The 22500-nt window shown below is 45.0% G+C and overlaps 1 protein-coding gene across 5 annotated transcripts in view; it reads right to left on the bottom strand.

Moving 5' to 3' along the window:
- Positions 1-5417, bottom strand: part of LOC123498812 (amidophosphoribosyltransferase-like) — an 18119-nt gene extending 12702 nt beyond the window's left edge. For 2 of the 5 annotated variants that reach the window (XR_006672799.1, XM_045246235.1), the window contains exons 1-3: positions 5177-5417; positions 714-927; positions 1-23 (exon numbers count right to left, since the gene is read on the bottom strand). The exon at positions 1-23 is cut by the window's left edge and continues 99 nt beyond it. Coding sequence is in view for 4 of the 5 variants with exons in the window: in XM_045246235.1 (XP_045102170.1) it covers positions 1-23; positions 714-927; positions 5177-5297 (358 nt within the window). In the remaining variant the exon portion in view is untranslated. Of the gene's footprint in view, positions 24-713; positions 1224-2337; positions 2357-4456; positions 4566-5176 lie in introns of those variants that run through there. The other 3 variants (XM_045246238.1, XM_045246237.1, XM_045246236.1) reach the window with 3 other exon arrangements.
- Between the last annotated feature and the right edge of the window lie 17083 nt (positions 5418-22500).

Genomic DNA, 22500 nt, shown 5'->3' with positions numbered 1-22500 from the left:
CGATGCCTGCACTCTCCTGGCCTCTGTGGGTAGGCAGTACTGGGTTTAGTAAGTATTATAGTGGTGGTGGTGGTGGTATTATTATTATCATTACTATTATTATTATTATTATTGTTATCAGTAGTAGTAGTAGTAGTAGTAGTAGTAGAAATAGTATCAGTAGTAGTAGAATTATTAGTAGTATTAGAGTATTATTATTATTATTATTATTATTATTAGTAGTAGTAGTAGTAGTAGTAGTAGTAGTAGTAGTGGTGGTGATGGTGAAGGTAATAGCAGTATTAATAATAAAATTAATAATAAAACTGGCGCTCTCTCTCTCTCTCTCTCTCTCTCAAAAAGAATGTTCTAGTCAAGGAAGTGTGTGTGTGTGTGTGTGTGTGTGTGTGTGTTTTCACTGTTTGATTTGCTACAGTCTCTGACGAGACAGCCAGACGTTACCCTACGGAACGAGCTCAGAGCTCATTATTTCCGATCTTCGGATAGGCCTGAGACCAGGCACACACCATACACCGGGGCAACAAGGTCACAACTCTTCGATTTACATCCCGTACCTACTCACTGCTAGGTGAACAGGGGCTACACGTGAAAGGGGAGACACCCAAATATCTCCACCCGGCCGGGGAATCGAACCTCGGTCCTCTGGCTTGTGAAGCCAGCGCTCTAACCACTGAGCTACCGGGCGTGTGTGTGTGTGTGTGTGTCCGTCCCACCTGTGCTGTAGAGCCACCAATCCGAGGTAGATCATCCTGGCAACGTTCACCATGCCGTCTGGGGTGCTGCGGGCCAGCATACATCCGATTACCCCGCACGCCTCACGCAGCTCCGCTGTCGTGGGGTCGTTCACGCCTGCTTCTCCCTCTGCGTCTTTGCTGCTGGCTGCCATCACTCCCTGCGTCTCCTCTACGCCCGCGACGTCGCTTTCTACTGTGGGTGAGTGCCGCTGTTGTCACAGTGGGGTGGAGAGATGCCGCCCCGCCACACCCCTCACCAATCCCTAGTCAGTCAGTCAGTCAGTCACGGGGTGGAAAGCCTCACGATCGAAACACCAACACACCACCTCAACCTTCAGCGCCGCGCGCAACACTGAGTTGCCCCAGCACCACAAGGGCCAGTAGGCCAGCAGAGGCAAGGTCCAGTTGGGCTGTGCCGAGGTGCCCACTCCCCTCCACGCTCCTGTCCCCCACTCCCGCTGTCTGACGATCCGAGTCACACACTTCGGCCTACAAACCAAACAATGCATATAATTTCATATTTAGCGAGCCAGCCCGCCGTAGGTCAGGCTGGCACATGATTTAGGGAATATGAACCAAGTAAACAGTCCTGACTACCGTCCTCCACTATGACCTACGTCAACACAACTGATGTACGTGGACTACTTTCACTAGTAAATATTCTGCTCCCTACGACTGGCACTTGTCGTTGTACTTATTTGTGCAGTAAATTGAGTACGTGGAGAAATAGGCAGTTACTGTGCGCCAGCTTTCTCCTTATCATCTGAGTAAGTTATCAATAGCAGTGATCCCTGGGATCCTTTAACGCGAGCCTAACATAGTACCCGCGGTAGGGTGGTATATAACAGCGAGGTCCAAACTCTCGCCCACCCCGGCACATTAGGCGCCACACTCTGAGGGACGGAGTACACTCGCGTCCCAAGTTGAACAGTCGTCAGTAAACCTGCAATGATATGAGGAGTCGCGATGAGGCGTAGGCGACTGTGGCGTCAAGGACAGTCAGTGGCGGCGGGGATACGCCAGCGCCAGCGTGGCCACTTTCCAGCTGGGCAGCACAGCACCATTATTGTACTTGTTCCTTACTTGCACTTCCTTCCCTCTATCACCGCACTCACAGCCCCATCATGGTAGTCTTTCAGCAGAATACGTTGCTCACTCACATCGAGGGCTGTTGCTAGAGTTCCTTTATACTAATGTGAGGTTAACATTTCAATAATAATAATAATAATAATAATAATGATAATAATAATAATTATTATCATTATTATTATCATTGTTATTATTAATATCATTATTATTAACAACTAACAACACGAGGATTAAAACACTCAGAATAAAAAGAAAAAGAAAAGCCGATGAGATAGTTAAAAAGTGTCGCGGTGAGACAGGTGTATTTCATAAACAGGTAATTTTCTTCTTTTTAAGTCTCTGGCATTCGTGCAGCCTGCAGAGAGGGCTGGTATTCAATACACCCATGGGTTCCTGCTGCCCAGAAGTGATCGTTATCCCGCGTTTAGTATTGACAAGTCGTCTCATTTACTGCTTGAGTGCTGACACAGTGCTTGAGCTGCTCCCAGTCTGGTCACGTGTTTGCATCACTCACCCATTGCACCAATAGTCACGTGCCTGCATATCCCAATTGGTGGGACAAGGGTGGGGAGGTTGTCTGGTCGCCCAAGTAGACACCCCCCATCCTCCAGTCCTGCCTTTCGGCGCGACCTTGAGGCCTCCCCTAGATACTCACCCAAGGTCTGGGCTGCCCGGTGGCCTGCCGCTGGTGTTGCTATATACTACACATAACTTTTTTTTTTTTTCTGGGTTCTCCAGGGGGCCTGTGTTGAGGCATCGGGGCAGCAGGTCAGGTGGCGACAAGTGGCAAGGGTCATTACAGTAATCCACCGTTAATAACGTATTACCTTTCTCTAAATAAACGAGGACTCCTGTCTCAGAGACGCCCAGGCAACACGTGAACTAGGTTGGCAAGCCTCAAGCAGGATAAAATCATGACAAGGGAAGAATAAAGATATGAATAGAATGAATGTGAGACGTGACTCTCGTGATGCTGCACAGGTGACGATACTGATCCCACCAGGGTTACATGCTGCTCCCGCTATTGGATTAACTGCTCCAGAAATGAAGGTGTGGCAACTGTCCGTGGACTGAGCCTGGCGACAATGTGGCTTGCCGGCTGGCGGCTGCTACCACACCACCAACGACACGCCCTCCGCCCGCCTCACCAGTCTCCAGCAGATCGCGTCTGGTTCATACCCAGCCTGCCTGTCCCCTCTTCATCATGGCTGGTAAGTGTGACCTAGTGTGACCTGTACTCATTACATCATATTTTTACCTTCTCATTTTTATCTCTTAAATTCAACAAGCTATGGACTATAGTGAAATTATCATGTATACTTTATTATTTTTTTTTTTTGCATGATTCTTTTAAAACTTAATAGGGATTCTGAATTATCCTTAGCATTAGAACATAACTAATCATCTCCATGGTCTTTAAAAAGTTATAACAACAGGATAAGCTTTAAGAATATACGTAGATCTACTACGATTACGAACTAACAATGATTCTGACTGTATTCTCAACCCTAACGACCACTTAGCCCTCGTTAAGCCTATCAGTAGCTATTCACACATTGCCAGTAGGCCTTATGGTTATTATAGTTACTTGGGTGTAATTTTCGGTAAAATGAAGGTGATTTACAATATTATTTTGATCAAATGTGTTCTTTTTTTTATCGCAACATTTCATTGATGCATGGTTTAACTTTGTGATTGTTGCCTCATGAATTCTTTGTTGGAGATTTTTATATGTTCCTTATTACTAAACTTGATCCATCCATGCAGTTAGTAGCCGTTACCTCACGTAATTCACACTTGTTATTAGATATCATTACAATGATATCTTCAGGCATGATTCAGGTGATTCACAATAGTTTAGATCAACAGTGCTAAATTGTGCTATTTAATTTAGATTTGTCTATCTTTTCCTATTACTAGACTCGACTAAATGTATGTGCTAAGTGGAGATTAGGGCCCGTATTCTGAAACGCTTAAATATAGTAATATAGTATCATCACGACTAATTTCAAAGATCAAAGAGATGATAAGCTGGGTTCTGAAGATTATTTCTCTTGTTATAGTGCAGCAATTTTGATAATCTGCCACTAGAACCATAAGAAAACGCCCTTAATAATTCGTGTCACGTGATATCCAGGTTCGGTAAAACTACAGAACCATTGCTCCCCCTTTCCTCTCCCCTCCCCCTTCTCCCCCCAACAAGCATAGGGGACTGTGGGGAATCGGGGGTTTTAGGGGGGGAGCCAAAAGAGGCGAGATATGGCGATCCAAAAAATCTAAGGACAAAAACCTAACCTAACGTAACTATATAACCTAACCCCCCTACAACACTAACCTAACCCTAACATAAACCTAACCTAACGTAACCTAACCTAGCCAGGGGGGGGGCGCAGCACCCCCGACCACCCCTACAACACTAACCTAACCCTAACATAAACCTAACCTAATGTGACCTAACCTAACCGGGGGAGACTGCGCCCTCCCGGACCCCCCCTCCAACACTAACCTAACCCTAACATAAACCTAACCTACCGTATCCTTGCTTTGGGGCAGCTTCCCTCCCCCCCCACACCGGTTCTCTTATAGCTTCACACAATATGCCCTGCCTCTACCAATACCCCTCCTCACAATACCTTAACGAAAGGATGAAGGTCCCTGCTGGTCCTCTTCTTGATTGTACACCGACTTGCATCGCAGGAGCGATGATTTCCCAGTAAGCAAATTCGCAACCTTTACAACTAATGCCACTGGTGGCCATGGCTGAACTGCCCACACAGATGTCTCTGTGCACCTGTCTGCCCAGCTGTGCCCCGCCTACGAATACATATAGCAAATTCCCATTGGCGCAGCTCGTGGTGTTAAGAGGTGGTGGCACGTCATTGGACAAAAGAACTATAGACACAATAAGAATCCTATTCAGCAGTTACCCACAAACCCCAGCTAGAAACAAATGCAAGTCAGTGTACTGCTCATTTCCGTGTGTGATGGAGCTCCGTGGCTCGCCGCAGCTAGCTGGACTTAGAGAAAGGCTTGTGTACGACACACTAAGGCCGAGCACTCACCAAAACTCTCACTGACGGTAAACACGTTACATTTACTGCACTGTGCTATACGTATTATACAGATCGGCGTGGAGCAGTGATTCTAGAGAAGAACCACCACGACAAATAAAATTGCCTGCGCCACTAATGGATGAAAGCCCTTTAAGTAGACCTACAGGCGCTATAGGCCATAACATAAGAAAATAAAGAAAAATAAAGAAAAATACATAGGTAGAGCTTTTTGGGATATAGTGGCAGTAGAGCATGGAAGTTTCAGAATACGGGGGTAATTACAAGTATATCTTGTGTTACCTGACGTGTTCCCCACAGCAGAGCCCAAGCCAGGAGCGTTGATCATCGAGGGCAAGACGAAGGCGGTGCACGAAGTGGAGGGTGACCCGCGGCACGTCCTGGTGGTGAACAAGGACCGCATCACTGCAGGGGACGGCGTCAAGGCTCACGACCTTCAAGGCAAAGCAGAGATTTCCAACGCCACCAACGCCAAGGTGTTCAAGTTCCTCAATGAAGCAGGTGAGAGAGAGAGAGAGAGAGAGAGAGAGAGAGAGAGAGAGAGAGAGAGAGAGAGCGAGCGAGAGAGAGAGAGAATGAGAATGAGAATGAATTACTGAATTAATTTCGTCCCCTTTTGTTAGGTGAAGCTATTCTAGTAATCGCATACCTCATGCTTACAAAATACGCTTTGTTAACCTAGTTTAGAATTATTTGCTGAAGAATGTTGTGTATGATAGTATGTGGCAGTTCATGCGAAAATATGTAAATGAATAATGTATGAAACTATACCGAGGACGTCATGTCTCTCGGGGTGATACTGATACCATCAGTACGAGACAGAGTCACTGGGACATTTGGATTTCCGCAGCATGCCTTGCCCTGTATTCATTTAGTGATCAACCTGAAGGAAGGATAAGCTTCTGGGTGAGCTGTACTCAGACTATCCCACTCCGGATTCGAACTGTGGCTTGATACTCGTAGCTAAGCGTGTTGGTGATCATTGCTTGATATGCCTACAACTTCTTACAAATGTCATATCTATAAAAACTGGAATTAAACCACATTTTGATTGTTAAGAACAATCATACTTGTTACATTAATTTGGACCACTCGAGACATCTTTATTAAAAAAAAAAAAAAAAAAAAAAGATCAGGTCTGACTCACTCTACCGCTGTCTACTGCCAATACTGTCTTGTAAAGGGTAAACTCCACACTTGCACTGAACCATTATATGAAACTTGAGGACACCCCGTTGTACGTAATCAAACCGTTAGTCTTACAGCGCTTACAGAACGCGACTCTGTGTAGTTTAGGAGTGATTGCATTTAGTATTAAACGCTCAGTAGTGCTTACCATATTTGCGGGTGAACACGCTTGGCTGGAGGGGATAGGTTGAGGGTTCTCGTAACGTACGTTGATGACAGAATAAAAGGAGCAGCCATGAAAACAAAGGGATAACGAGAACAGTGATGTGGTTAAAGGAACAAAGAATAACAGCATGGAGGGCAGTAAAAATAAATAAAGAAAAAAAAAAACTAGGTAAAATAACAATAGATGAGGAGATCAGAAGAGCATGATAGGAATAGTAACGATAACAGTGAATTATAAAAAGGAGAATAGTAAGATGTTGCAAAAACGGCAAAATTTAGTAAAATATCATGAAAACCATATAATAAAGGATAACATGAGCAATAATGGAATTAAACTATTTCAGTCACCAAACTATCATAAATCATGCGGCATAATAGAGGAGCATCAGACCTTTAATACATTTCTCAGTTATCAATAACTTCGTAAGTTAAATAGAGCTATCATGTTCCCTCCCTCTGTTATCAATGGTTTATATATAGAAGCCTGTTGGTATAAGATAAAAGTACTCCTACCTTGGTCTTTCTTAGTTATCAATAGTTACATTATAAACTAAAGTCTCTACATCAATATGCTTCCACGTTCCCTATCCACTAATTAAGTAGCGGTGAGATTGGTTGACAGATTTATTTTAAGCGCCAATGATAGCATATTATAACACTTGTTTGTTGATGATTGAACAGTAATGTATGTAAGTGATAGAATAATAATGTAAGGACTGAAATGCTGAAACTATCTCCTCACTCTTTGCTAGCTGGCTGGGGTCTTAGGTGAATGTGTGCAAATACTTTGTTAGATGTCCTCGTCAAACTTAAAAACGATCACCACCACCTGAGAGAGAGAGAGAGAGAGAGAGAGAGAGAGAGAGAGAGAGAAAAAAAATTAATAGCTAACTCATCGACTGATTCACTCACTCTGGTTCACTCACTGACTCACTCTGGTTCACTCAATAACTCACTGGCTCTCTCACTGACTCACCGATTTACGTGTCTATTCATTGACTCATTTATCCATCCACTCAGTCACTTGTCTATTCATTTACTAACTCACTGTCGCTGACCTACTCAATCATTGACGTTGATTCATTGACTGACTAACTGACTCACTCACTGATGGTTTCCGTATTATGTTTAGGGCTAGGGGCTAGGACGGTGCCTCCTGACAGAGGAATCAGAGGACTTCGGTTTTGGAATTTGGGAACCGTTACCCCGAGTGGATGCCCCTTCCTAACCTCGGACCGTGGCCAGGATTCGAAACCGTGTACTTGAAAACCGTGTGGTCCACAAAGCGCGCGCGGTCCCATTGCACCACGGTGGCCCCACTGATGCTGACTTACTCACTGATACTGACTCTCGCTCATTCCGCACACTAACGCTGACTTGCTGACTTGTTCATTCGCTCACTGATTCTGACTGACACTGACTCGCACACTGGAAGTGACACACACTCACTGACGCTGACTCATTAAGCGGCTCACTGATTCACATACTGTCTCACTCGCTCATGGCTTGGTCTCTGCAGGCATCAAGACTTCGTGGGTGAGGATGAGCGGCAAGCAGAATTATGTGGCCCGCAAATGCCACATGATCCCTCTGGAGTGGGTGACGCGCAGGGTGGCCACGGGCTCCTTCCTGCGGCGCCACGCGGGTGTCACCGAGGGGTATACCTTCACACCGCCCAAGCTGGAGACATTCTTCAAGGTATGGGTCACTGGGATGCTTCTCTCTTCCTCGCATGGTTGCATTCTTCAAGGTTTATTGAGTTACTTTTATCACTCATTGCTATTTTCAAAGGCTACAGATATGTTTTGTCAGATTCACAAGAGCGTTTTTCCTGTTCATAATGTATGGGGTTTTTTTTAATATATCACTAAAACCTTAAGACCGCTTCAATAGTTCGTGTAACTTAACAAAAACATTTTGTATTTAGTGGAGGTACGGTGCGGAAGTGTTGCGGAATACTATGTATGGTCCTTCGATTTTCTATTCCATTTATTTACATTCTTCAAGGTGTTCTTAGATGTTTCTGTCTTACACTTAATGCTGCTCTCTTTAAGGTAGTACTAATTACTGAGGTGATTCTCTCTAAGACTTACGGTCAAATTATGAATATAATACTTTATTAATTTGTTATTGTCATTATTGTTCTATTTTTATTTATTTCGTTTTCATCATATTTGCAATTTTTATTTAATTCGTTATTGTCGGTCTCCTTATCGAAACTCGAATATGAATGCAAATTTATCTCATACTTTAAGTCTTTAAAATCGTAAATGTAGTTGTAATGACAAATATAAAACTTAGATGTATATTTAGATGGAGAGATAGATAAATAGATGAATAGATGAACGGATAGATAGATAGATAGATATTCAAGGACTGAATTGACTAATAAATAACGAAAAAAATAGAAATCAAACACCATTCAAAGGACAGAAACATCCACTGTCTGCACCCGCAACTTAACTCCTAAAAGAATCTAATAGCAACACTCTTCCTTTCAAACAGGACGACGCCAACCACGACCCGCAGTGGAGCGAGGAGCAAGTGCTGGAGAACAAGCTGAAGGTCGGGGAGCGGGTGATCGGACGCCTTGAGTACGACATTATGGCCCGCACCACTGTGGCTGTCTTCGAGGTGCTGGAGCGAGCCTGGGCCGCCCTCGACTGTGCCTTGATCGACATGAAGATTGAGTTCGGGGTGGATGCTGAGACCGGTGAGTGTTTTGGGATTATGTAATAGAAATTAACAGAGAAAAAAGGTAACCTGATAAAAATTAACAAGAAACAAATAACTAGAAAGTAACAAGAGTAACAGAGTAACACAAAATATTGAATGCTTTCGTTTCTATTCTATAACTAACCTAACTGAAATGATTGGTACTTTTTTCCTTACTGAAATAACTAGTTATTTTTTTCTAGCAAGAATATTCTCTTCTTTCCGTTACTTTTTTTCTGATACTATGTTTCCGAACTCCGTGTTTTGAGGCGGATGGCTTGGAAGAACGTGGGCTTAAATTTTAAAGGTTTCACCAGCATCGACAGGCGTGCTATTTAGAAAAGCTTTAGTGTTATGAAGATCTTGTATATTGATCCCAGTAGGTTTATATATGAATGTTAAATGCGGAGGCCTGCGAGTGTTTAGGATGTTTGGCTGGTGGATGGATAGATCGATGGACTGGTTGATTGGTGGGCAGATGAATAGATGGGTAAATTGAGAGTTAGCAACTAGATTTACTTAGTGTTTGGGGGTGGTTGGCGTATGCATGGATGAATATAATGATACATAAGTGGTAAGATATAGATAAATTAAGAGCTGTATAGATAGGTGAGAGGTATACAGCACAGATTAATTTAGTTTGAGTGACTCGTAGCCAGATGATGGAAAATTCGGAAGGTTCATAAGCGTGGGCACGAGAGCAAGTTAAGTCGTTGCGCACATAGACGTAACGCCCAGCTTTGGAATAAAAATGAGAATATAAGAAAGCAGGAAGAAACAGAGAAGGGGTTACTGTCAGCTACCTCAGACATCTATGTTTCAGTGAGGAAAAAATAATGAGGTTTAGTAGGTGGTGATCTACAGATTGAGAGGTAAGTAGGCAAATAAAGATGAAATGATTGTTTAGGGATTGGTTGGTTGACAGATGGAAGGATAGATGTATTGTTAGACTGATAGGTAAGTCGATACGTAAATTGAAAGAGTGATTGACTGTTTTGGAAATTATTGTTGATATATAGGTAAATGTATTACAAGTAAATAGATAGATGGATAGATGAATAGATAGATTTTTTTTAATAGATACATAGTTATGAAGGAATTATAAAATTAACTGATTGCTTGCTGCTTTGCTTAATTGATTAAAGTTAATGCAATACCGAGATCATACAGCATCTAAAATGAATGACAAAAAGAAAAGACAATTTGTACAAGAACAAAAAAAAAAAGTATGGATAGGAGGAAATTGCGAATGAAATGAAAGAGGAAGAGGACTAGAATAAGAGAAAAGAGAGGGGGAGAGAGAGAAGTGGGAGAAAAAGAGGTGGGAGGGAAGGACGAGCGGGAGAGAGAGAAAGAGAAAGAGAAGAGGAATGTGAGACGGATTATGAGAAGGAAACGGTAGATGTGAAGAGGCTTAGGAGGGGAGAGACGAGAAGAGGAGGGAAGGAAGTGAGGGAGAATAGGGAAAGAGAGTGAGAGAGAAAGGGAAAGCCAGAAGAGATAAAAGTGGTATAGGAAATCAATATTTATTAGACTCTACCAGTATTGCGTGCATATTGTTGCGTTCGTTCGTTATTTCAGTGCGATATGAAGTAATAACAGCACGAAGAGAAATGCATGAAATCCCTATAAACCTCTATAAGGAAGAAGGGAATGAAGAAAATAGATTTTTCAGTTTCTAACCAATACATTGTTTGGAGGTGGCTGCTAAAAAAGGAGACGTGTTTCAGTAGTAGTGATCAAGGAAAGGTGCACCAAATAGGACTAGTGAAAGGGTTAAACGTCAGGCGCAAAAGTTAAGAGATTGTAAAAGTATATTTTCTAACCAAACTCCTTACGTATTCCTCCTTAGTAATATTAGCATTATTACCAGGAGCATTATTAGCAGAAGCAGCAGCAGTAGCAGCAGCAGCAGTAGTAGTAGTAGTAGTAGTAGTAGTAGTAGTAGTAGTAGTAGTAGTAGTGGTAGTAGTAGTGGTGGTAGTAGTAGTAGTAGTAGTGGTGGTGGTAGTAGTAAAAGTGGTGGTGGTAGTAGTGGTGGTGGTAGTGGTGAAAGTGAAAAGTGGTAGGTGGTGGTGGTGGTGGTGGTGGTGGTGGTGTGCAGTGGTGGTGGTGGTGGTGGTGGTGGTGGGTGGTGGTGGGTGATTGGTGGTGGTGGTGGTGGTGGTGGTGGTGGTGTGGTGGTGAGTGGTGGTGGTGGTGGTGGTGGTGGTGGTGGTGGTGGTGTGGTGGTGGTGGTGGTGGTGGTGGTGGTGGTGGAGTGGTGGTGGTGGTGGTGGTGGTGGTGGTGGTGGTGGTGGTGGTGGTGGTGGTGAGTGGTGGTGGTGGTGGTGGTGGTGGTGGTGGTGGTGGTGGTGGTGGTGGTGGTGGTGGTGGTGGTGGTGGTGGTGGTGGTGGTGGTGGTGGTGGTGGTGGTGGTGGTGGTGGTGGTGGTGGTGGTGGTGGTGGTGGTGGTGGTGGTGGTGGTGGTGGTGGTGGTGGTGGTGGTGGTGGTGGTGGTGGTGGTGGTGGTGGTGGTGGTGGTGGTGGTGGTGGTGGTGGTGGTGGTGGTGGTGGTGGTGGTGGTGGTGGTGGTGTGGTGGTGGTGGTGGTGGTGGTGTGGTGGTGGTGGTGGTGGTGGTGGTGGTGAGTGGTAGTGGTAGTGGTGGTGGTGGTGGCAGTGGTGGTGGTAGTAGTAGTAGTAGTAGTAGTAGTAGTAGTAGTAGTAGTAGTAGTAGTAGTAAAAGTAGTAGTAGTAGTAGTAGTAGTAGTAGTAGTAGTAGTACAAATGGGAGGAGAAACTTAGTCTGGAAAGGACTAACAGAAGAAGAAACAACCATGTGGGTGAACAACACTTACATAGAATTAGCTGGGTGGTCTACATGTCATCTGTTCGATCCACCAAAGTGTGCAGCCACCAACAAAATTGTACAAGAGATGGTCATCCTCCTCAACAATTACTTACAAGAGTCACCCCTCGCACCGTATGCGATGAAATTATTCTTCACACTGCCAAAACTCTTCTTTCAAAAGACACATAGGAATGCGAAGGTGGCGGAAAACGTGAAAGCCGTCGCAAGAAGAGTGGGTCTATGGCAGAACAACCAACTGGATGAGCTCCTGGAGGAAGCCCGAGCCATCCAGAAGAGGCTGCCAAGACCATCAGGAAACCAACAAAGGCAGGAAGACAAAGCCCGTAATTTCGCTGGCAATATGCGGCAAGGACAGGTGTCCAAGGCTCTGCGGGCACTTAATGAACAGCAGTCAGGTGGTGTGTTGCCCCTCACCAGGGAAACCATCCACCTGCTGAAGGAAAACATCCTCCCCAGTGACGAAGAGGGCCTCAGGATGCAGGGGCCTTTCCGCAAGCCCAATGATGTCATCTACGAGGTGATAACTGGAGAGATGATCTGGAAGAAGTCTCCAGACACACGGCAGTGCTGGTCCCTCAGGACTAGACGCTAGAGGGTGGCGTCGCCTGTTGAGCGGCGCACTCTGTGGCAGTGCCGCTAACGACCTATGCGGCGCCCTGGCAGCACTGGCGAGGAAGCTTGCCACCACAAATTGTCACCACGTCGAGGCTCTCACCGCATGCCGATTAATCCCGCTGGACAAAAAGCCGGGATGCAGACCAATTGGCATCGGCGAGGTGATAAGACGCATCGTGGGTAAATGCGTCATGACGGTGGTCAAGGACGACGTGAGGAGGGCAGCGGGGAACCTGCAAGTGTGTGCAGGACAGCAGGCAGGAGGGGAAGCCGCCATCCACGCTATGAGGGAAATATTCAGTGAAGACAATTGTGAAGCGGTGTTATTAGTGGACGCCAAAAACGCTTTCAACACTATTAACAGAAAAACAATGCTTCATAACATTCGAGTAAAATGTCCCTCTCTGGCACACTATGTAGAAAACACATATAGTGACCCCTCGGATTTGTACATATGTAGTAATAGTGGTAATAGTGTTAAGGTGTTAAAGTCCATGGAAGGGACAACACAAGGTGACCCAGTGGCCATGGCGATGTACGCCCTCGGACTTTCAGTGCTGCAACAAGTTATCTCATATGAGAAAACGAGTGTGAAGCAAGTGGCGTACGCGGATGACCTGTCAGGGGCCGGCAAAATAACAGACTTGAAAAATGGTGGGGCTTAGTGAACGATAATGGTCCCATCATAGGGTACACACCCAGTGCCGCTAAGTCCGTCCTTATTGTAAAGCCTGAACACTATGACAGTGCAGTGGATAGCTTCAGTGGCAGTGGAGTTATAATAACAAAGGATGGACAGCGGCATTTGGGTGCTGTCATCGGAACAGAGGAGTTCAAGAAGGAGTACATAGGAGAGAAGGTGAAGGAGTGGATACATGAGGTGGAGGTCCTGTCTGACATGGCCAGGACTGAGCCTCATGCAGCCTACTCCGCCTACACCCACGGCTTGCAGCATCGATGGAGATTCGCCATGCGCACCATCCCAGGCATCAGCCCTCTCCTTGCACCACTGGAGGTCTCGATAAGGAACACCTTCATCCCAGCGTTACTGAGATCCCACACCATCGGAGATGGGGAGAGGGCGCTGCTCGAACTTCCACCAAGACTGGGCGGGATGGGAATCACCTCCCCTAAGAAGTTAGCGACTGTGGAGAACCTCAACTCCCTCAAGCTCACCAGGTCCCTCACAGAGAAGATCATTGCTCAGGACGCACATGGTGAAATAGCCCAAAGTGCAGTCACTGAGCAAAGACGAATTATATCTAGAGACAGGCAACAACATCAACGAAACTGTCTCGAAGACCTGATAAACATCCTGCCTGCAACCACAGTGAGAAAAATCCTCACTGCACAGGAAACAGGAGCCTCTAACTGGCTAACGTCACTGCCCATTGGAGCGAAGGGCTTCAGCCTCAACAAACAAGAATTTGTCGACGCCATTGCTCTGAGGTACGGCTGGCCGGTGGAAGGACTCCCCAGTACCTGTGTGTGTAGTTCCCCCAATGACGTCAACCACACCATGACGTGCAAAAAGGGGGGATTCGTATGTATCAGGCACGATGAGGTGAGAGATCTGACCGCCAGCATGCTCAGGGAGGTGTGCCACGATGTCTCCACTGAACCGACCCTCCTACCGCTAGACGGCGAGCACCTGCGCTACAGAACAGCCAACACCACCAACGAGGCTCGAGTCGACGTCAGCGCACGAGGGTTCTGGACAAGGGACAGAAAGCATTCATGGACATACGGATCTTTGACCCGATGGCCGCCTGTCACCACGAACTCTCCTGGAGGCCGCCCACCGCAAGAATGAGCAGGAGAAGATCCGAGCGTATGGGAGAGAATCCAACACGTTGACCAGGGCAGCTTCACACCTCTGGTCTTCACCACATCTGGCGGGATGGGCTCCAAGGCTCAGTGCTTCTACTCAAGACTAGCCGACCTAATGGCAGAAAAGAAGCACCAGCCAAGGAGCCATGTCGTCGCATGGATGAGGTGCCGTCTTTCATTCTCCTCCTCAGATCAGCCCTCCTGTGTCTCAGGGGGACAAGGCATTCCACTCCCATACCTGCAGATTTAAGTGGCCTTGACTGCGAGGCTACAGTGGTGGAGAGTGGCATAAGAGTAGATAGAGTAGAGGTAGAGTGAATTTATAGCTAACAACTAATGTTTATATTATAGAGTATTAGATATGGTTGGATGCCACAGTCATTAGCGAGAGTTGGGGCTAATGACCTCCAAGTAGTGGAGCCCCTAATTGACGCATCAATAAACATGGGGTGGAGGTAGTAGTAGTAGTAGTAGTAGTAGTAGTAGTAGTAGTAGTAGTAGTAGTAGTAGTAGTAGTAGTAGTAGTAGTAGTAGTAGTAGTAGTAGTAGTAGTAGTAGTAGTAGTAGTAGTAGTAGCAGTAGTAGCAGTAGCAGCAGTAGTAGTAGTAGTAGCAGTAGTAGCAGCAGCAGCAGCAGCAGCAGCAGTAGTAGTAGCAGCAGCAGCAGTAGCAGTAGTAGCAGCAGCAGCAGCAGCAGCAGCAGCAGTAGCAGTAGTAGTAGCAGTAGTAGTAGTAGCAGCAGCAGCAGTAGCAGCAGTAGCAGCAGCAGTAGTAGCAGCAGTAGTAGTAGTAGTAGCAGCAGTAGCAGCAGCAGCAGTAGTAGCAGCAGTAGTAGTAGTAGCAGTAGCAGGTAGCAGCAGCAGCAGCAGTAGTAAAAGTAGTAGTAGTAGTAGTAGCAGTAGCAGCAGCAGTAGCAGCAGTAGTAGTAGTAGTAGTAGTAGTAGTAGTAGTAAAAGAAGTAGTAGTAGTAGTAAAAGTAGTAGTAGTAGTAAAAGTAGTAGTAGTAGTAATAGTAAAAGTAGTAGTAGTAGTAGTAGTAATTGTAGTAGTAGTAGTAGACAAGCAGTAAAAGTAGTAGTGGCGGCAGCAGCAGCAACAATAGTAGTAGTAGTAGTAGTAGTAGTTGTTGGTGTTGGTGGTGTTGTTTATGGCTACTGTATATTTTTATTATCTTTTTCGATTATCAAGGTCTGGTCATCATGTGGATTAGGGCAAAAACAACTAATGCCTTCTAATAGGTATTTAAGTTTTAGTGTTTTGGGAACCGTTACCCCGAGTGAATACCCTTCCTGACTTCGCGTTAAGAATCCTCGTCATTACTGCCCCATGGTTAAACCCCGCACCATCCTTTATATCTTCCTTTGTGATACGCCATATGGACCTGGCTGTTGCGGCGCCTTACTTCAATCACTCACTCTCTGATATAGTATTCCCTACCATTATTTTGTATTAGTATTTCACAGTATCATACAAAAATACAAAAATACGTCAAGATTTTATGCACCAAAAAAATGCATCGAAAATATATTAATCTGATTATGGTTCTCATAGCAATCCCTCCTCAGCTTACTGTCATTGGCCTTTTTACCCCGACCCTTAAGTAAGCCTGGCCTTTCTACCCCGACCCTTAGTAAGCCCCAGATGTAATTTTACTATATAGGGACTGACTAATAGATTAATAAGATAAGTGAACGAGTGATTGACCGATATAGATGCGGCAATATAATGAAGTGTTTATTGATAGAGAATGATTGGATTATTTACTATTATTTTATTATTATTATTATTATTATTATTACTACTATTATCATTATCATAATTATTATTATTATCATTATTTGTTTATCATTGATCACCACCACCATCGCCATTTCTTATCTATCTCCCCAACAGAGGAAATTTTGGTGTCCGACACGATTGATTCCGATTCGTGGAGACTCTGGCCGGCAGGTGACAAGAGGCTCATGAAGGACAAACAGGTGAGTGTCAAGAAGAGGAAGAGGAAAGATAGAGAACATATATTAAGGTCAGCAGTAAATCCCTATATAAGTGACTTGCTCAATCATTCAGCTTAAAAAGAATTATTCCCCCCCTCTAGTTGTTTGTCTTATAGGAATTTCATAAAGGAAACGCGAGTGGTGACGGAGAAATCTAGGAAAGGAAGGTGAATAGTAAAGCTTAAAGATAGCATATAAGTAATTATGTAAATAACCACATAAAAAAAAAAATGAATATTAAGATCAAGGGGTAAAGTTTCTTGACTTGTTCATTCATCAGTATAAAAGAAGGTAGCTGTTCACTGTATTATCATCATCCTAGTATTTCATTGCATAACACAAATATGAAAAAATAAACCAAGTGCTTATTATACCACCACCACGACCATCACCACCGCTACTACTACTACTTCCACCATTACTACTACTACTACTACCACCACCTTTACTACTACTACCATTACTACTACTACTACTACCATTACTACTACTACTACCATTACTACTACTACTACCATTACTACTACTACTACCATTACTACTACTACTACTAATACTACCACCACCACCACCACCTACATCTCCAACTGTTAATACTAACGATGCTCAATATTCTAGGTGTACCGCAACATGGGCACCGTGACGGAGGAGGGGCTGAGTCAGGTCAAGAGGAACTTCCAGTGGGTGGCGGACAAGCTGGACGCCTTCATGCCGGAATCCCGTGGCCTGGTGTGTGTGTGTGTGTGTGTGTGTGTGTGTGTGTGTAATTCACCTCGGTCGCCTGCTGGTCATCCAGCCAGTCTTCCCCATTACGGAGCGAGCTCAGAGCTCATAGACCGATCTTCGGGTAGGACTGAGACCACACCACACTCCACACACCGGGAAAGCGAGGCCACAACCCCTCCAGTTACATCCCGTACCTATTTACTGCTAGGTGAACACATTAAGAGGCTTGCCCATTTGCCTCACCGCTTCCCGGGATTCGAACCCGGCCCTCTCGATTGTGAGTCGAGCGTGTTAACCACTACACTACGCTGTGTGTGTGTGTGTGTGTGTGTGTGTGTGTGTAAAATTCACCACGGTCGTCTGCTGGTCACAGTGAGCCTTTATCATTACGTAGCGGCCTTAGAGCTCATAGACCGATCTTCGAGTAAGACATTAACCCCTACAGCACCATGACGCATTTTCATATTCATTCTTCTTACTCTTTGGTGATTTTAAGCAGCTTCAGATACTTGTGCGGGGATCACAAATAGATGAGACTGTGGCCATTAATCTTCTGACCTCCATAGACCCTTCCTAATGTCAATAAAACCGTCTATATATACCAAAACTCATGGTAAAAATGTGTCCTAGTACTGAAGGAGTTGAAAGGCTTGCTCATTTGCCTCGCCGCGCCTGGGAATCGAACTCTGGCCTCCTCGGTTGTGAGCCGAGTGTGCTAACCGCTACACTACGCGTGTGTGTGTGTGTGTGTGTGTTTATTTCATAATCTTTTGGGCTGGTGTGTTGTATTGTTTGTTGTATATGCAGAGATGCTTGATTTGATACAAGTCTTCATGTCTTCTTTTGTGTGTGTGTGTGTGTGTGTTCCGAAATAACACAAAACACATTACTTTCTTTGTTCTATTACATCTACAAAAAAACATTTAATATTGCGTACATATTACACATTCACGGATCACTTATTTCTACTACCGTGATGATAAAATTCTAACGTGCATGCTCCGTGTTTGTGTCCTTAACTGTTCTTGTGCCCGTATGTTCTACTTTCCTTGTGTTCTTAGAACTTTGTATGTTATTACATCCTTGTATGTTATCATGTCCTTGTATGTTTTAATGCCTTCGTGTTCTTGCGTCCGTATATGTTTGTGTCCATATGTTCTAATGCCCTTATGTTCGTGTTCAGGTGGTGGTGCTGATGGGGTCTGCCAGCGACGCCACCCACGCGGAGGCCATCAGGACTCACTGCACCAAGCTGGGGGTCAACTGCCACCTCAGAGTCACCTCTGCACACAAGGGCACTGAGGAGACACTTGCCATCATTGCCCAGGTGTGTCTTCTACCTGACTCGTCCCACATGATTCCGGGTTGTACAAAAATGAGTTGCAAGCTGTTGTCACGTCTTGTAATTCTGTAGTGTGTGTGTATTTACCTAATTGTAGTTTACAGGGCCTGGGCTTTATGCTCGTGTGGCCCCGTCTCCATATCTACACTTATCCAATTTTTCTTTAAAACTATGCACACTCATTGCGTGCAATGGCCGCAACACATTAAATACAACACTTCTTATCTCATCAGATTAGTTAAGTAAAGTTGAGTCTGATCAGTAAAATCCTAGAATTGTTAGTTAATCTCTTCTCTCTCTCTCTCTCTCTCTCTCTCTCTCTCTCTCTCTCTCTCTCTCTCTCTCTCTCTCTCTCTCTCTCTCTCTCTCTCTCTCTCTCTCTCTCTCTCTCTCTCTCTCTCTCTCTCTCTCTCTCTCTCTCTCTCTCTCTCTCTCTCTCTCTCTCTCTCTCTCTCTCTCTCTCTCTCTCTCTTTTCATGCAGTACGAGGCGAGTGCCCGTCCCGTGGTGTTCGTTTGCGTGGCGGGGCGCAGTAACGGGCTGGGTCCTGTGACTTGCGCCAACACCTGCGCCCCTGTCATCAACTGTCCCCCGCTCAAGCCTGACAGTCTGTCCCGTGACGTATGGTCCTCCCTCAGTCTGCCATCTGGTATGTAACTTCACACACACACACACACACACACACACACACACACACACACACACACACACACACACACACACAGTATACCAAACATCACAGATTTTTCTATAAAGATTCGGTTGAACTTGAATATTTATAAACTCACACCTCCCAACTTTCCAGCAAGTGTCAGTAACGAGGTGTGTGTGCAGTATGTATACGAGTAACTCATAAAAGAGAGTGTGTGTGTGTGTGTGTGTGTGTGTGTGTATCTTTCTCCAGGTATGGGTTGCGGCACGGTGCTGTATCCGGAGGCCGCCGCACAGACCGCCGCCACTATGCTGGGCCTCACGGATCACATCATCTGGGCGAAGCTCCGCGCCAAGCAACTTAACCTGTGGGTGGGACTCAAGCTGGCGGACCGAGACATGGCGGCAGGCAACCACTAGCTCTCCGGGCGCTATGAATTTATTTTGGTTGTTAATAAGAGGAACACTAAGAGCAACAAAACTTGGAATGTAAAAAAGGGCACTGACTAAAATTGTGTGAAGAAGAGGATATCTAAGATTGACACGAATTTTGGAACGTCAAGCAACAAGAACTTCGAGGAAAAGGCTCGCTGAGATGCCAGGCTCTAAGAAATGGGCCAAAAAAGATTATCTAAAACTTGCGAGGCCTTGAATGTCAGTGTGTTGCAAGTGTAGAGTAAAAAAGACATGATTAACAGAAAACAAAGTAAATAATTGTTTAGTTGAATCTTTTGGAGCCTCAAATATTACTGTGTTGCAAGAGTAAAAATAAGAACTGACACGAGTGAATAGTGGAATATAGTTCAAATCTTTTGGAGTCTGGTTTATTTTCATTCTGTACACTAAGATTTGTGTTATAAGCACTCACAGGGGATAAGGAACTACCGAGACAGCACTTCGCTTCTGTTAACCTAGCATTATACAATCGTTACCTGTAAGTTGTTGGTTAATATAGTAGGCTTTTACGTGTTGAACTGGACTGAATTTGTTGTGTGGCATTAGGGTGATCATATTTGTAAGAAAAAAAAAAAAAAAGCCTAGACTAAAGGAACTATGTTCATCACATAACCTTTTAAACCGAGTGCCCGAGTGCTTTGTAACATGTAAGGAACAAATTTGTCACTTAGCAATATACACAAATGACTTTTGGTCTGGCACTTGGTCTATTACGTGTAAGACCTTTAGTGACTTGGACTTGGATTATGTATTGATGGTTTGCACATAGTGACTTGGACTTGGATTATGTATTGATGGCTTAAGGTGTTATTAATCTTGTCTGTTTCGGGATGACCACTGAGGCTCTTACAGTATGTTTAACCTTCTTATTGAATAAATTAACACCACATGACTGTCTTTATTGTTCACCCTCCTCTATTGTTGATATGCAGATGATTTAAAAAAAAAAAACTGCTCCGGTAACTGATAATTGGGCAGTTTTTCCATAGATTTTTTGGGGGCTTAGCTTACCAATGAAAAATTTTCCTTGTTTTATGAATGCGTGATACAGGAAGCCTCACTTTAGATCGCACTATCCTTGCCAATGGTTATGTTTGGAGCGTCATGGGTAATTCAACAACGTTAAATTATTAGCTTTCTTTCATTGGCGTGAGTGAATTCTATAGAATAAATGTTGTACAAGTAAGGTAATAACGTCTCCCAAATACAGTACCCGTCACTGATGTAAGAATTAAACCAGGCTCCTTTGTAGAATTGGGAGCTTCATACTGGTCTCAAAATTTACTCTAGTTTGCATTATTGAAAAAAAAAAAAAATGTAAAAAATAAAAGTATTGATTACTGATGAAAACTCTTGTAAAACATCCGTGGAGTTATGTGGGTTGCGAGGAGAGGTGAGCACACAAGGCTTGCTGCTTCAGGACCACACCTGAGGGTTACATAGGCTCATGTACACCGCCTCCCCATGGTTTGGGATGCTTGCTGGGCGCAAGCGGTAAGTGAGAGGGGAGGTACTATCGGGGTTATGAGGAGGCATTGTAAACACGGTGGGTGAGGGAGGACAAGGTTAGAAGAGGCGACAGGCGTGTTGTTGGCCACGCAAAGAGAATAGAGAAGTAATCGATTAAATACCAAATGTGGTAATGTTGACGGCCCAGCTTAAGACGGAGTCGAGGGCGATTCTGTTAGGCGACGCCAGAGTAATCGGATGAGGGCGTCGTCCCAAACCCTACATGCCACGCCCACGCTCCTCCCGGCACAGCCTGCTCTACACTGCCTTGGTACCAGGGACTCGCTGACGGTGTTCCTGCAACGCAAACAGCCATGCAGGGGGACACTGGGGCAGGACAGGGATGTCAGGCTGGGAGAGCGGGCGCCTACCATGCCGTCACTCGCACATTCGAACGTGATCCTCGATGCTCCCTCAAGATCGGTCGTCGGCCGGCAGTTGAAACGCTCTCAGTGTGTTGAGTGTTTGTCGCAAGGTTTTCCTGGCTCCGCCTCGACTATATAGGCAGCCCCCCTCCGGCCCCGCAGACAGTTGTCTCCCTCTCCTGTGCCACCACGTCTGTGCCACGCTCCTGCACGTCAGCTGCCCGCCACCGCAAGCACGCTACATCCGACACGCTTGCTGGCCACGCCATGCTACACCACCACGCGGAGGTCAAACACTCAGCTAGGTAATCCGCCACACCACCACAGTCACAACTGCCACACCTGCACGCTAGAACTGCTTACTTTCTACAGTCCCAGAGAACAGGTCACAACACCACGCCGGAAATGATCCACAACACCATTTGCCTCCCACTGTAGTCCTTCTCTCACACCGCACTGCCACAACACTCCTCAGCACTTATTACTACCACCACCCCCTTCCCACTTCACACAACATTCCACCACACTCCACCACCAGGCAGGCAGCATTCCACCACACTCACCATCCGCATCACCAGCCTGACCACTAACTGACAACCACTGACTCATCATTACCACCATCACCACCACGAAGATCACCACAGTGGCTTCAATATACCAGTCACATTTTAACCTCGAGAACACCTACATGCATTCAGGTGACTTTTTACGACACACTTGAGCCAATATTCTTCTTTGCTGTGATGCTGTGTGTGTGTGTGTGTGTGTGTGTGTGTGTGTGCGTGCGTGCGTGCGTGCGCGTGCTTCGAAGGACGTATGCACGAACCTTAGTTGAATTCATGATAGTGTCAGGCATGCTAGTGAATAATAAATGTATAACTTAAAGTAGTATGATGCAACACACCTGCCATGGCTTACCGGTAAGCTGCTAATATATTCACCACACTATACTCACGAAGCATTGAACGTCTGCAGTGTAATATTAAGTGTATACTCAGTATAAAACAGATGGTGTTTAGTGTAACGGTGTAGATGTGTGAGTTATAGTAGTAGTAGTAGTAGTAGTAGTAGTAGTAGTGTGTTATTGTAGTAGAAATAGAAATAGTAGTGTGTTATAGTAAAAGTAGTACTAGTGGTAGAAGTAGAAGTAGTAGTAGTAGTAGTAGTAAGTAGTAGTAGTAGTAGTAGTAGTAGTAG

This window comes from Portunus trituberculatus, chromosome 48 (assembly GCF_017591435.1).
Source record: "Portunus trituberculatus isolate SZX2019 chromosome 48, ASM1759143v1, whole genome shotgun sequence".
Lineage (NCBI taxonomy): Eukaryota > Metazoa > Arthropoda > Malacostraca > Decapoda > Portunidae > Portunus > Portunus trituberculatus.
Note: the sequence above shows the minus strand (reverse complement) of the source record. Positions and strands in the feature narration are given on the sequence as shown.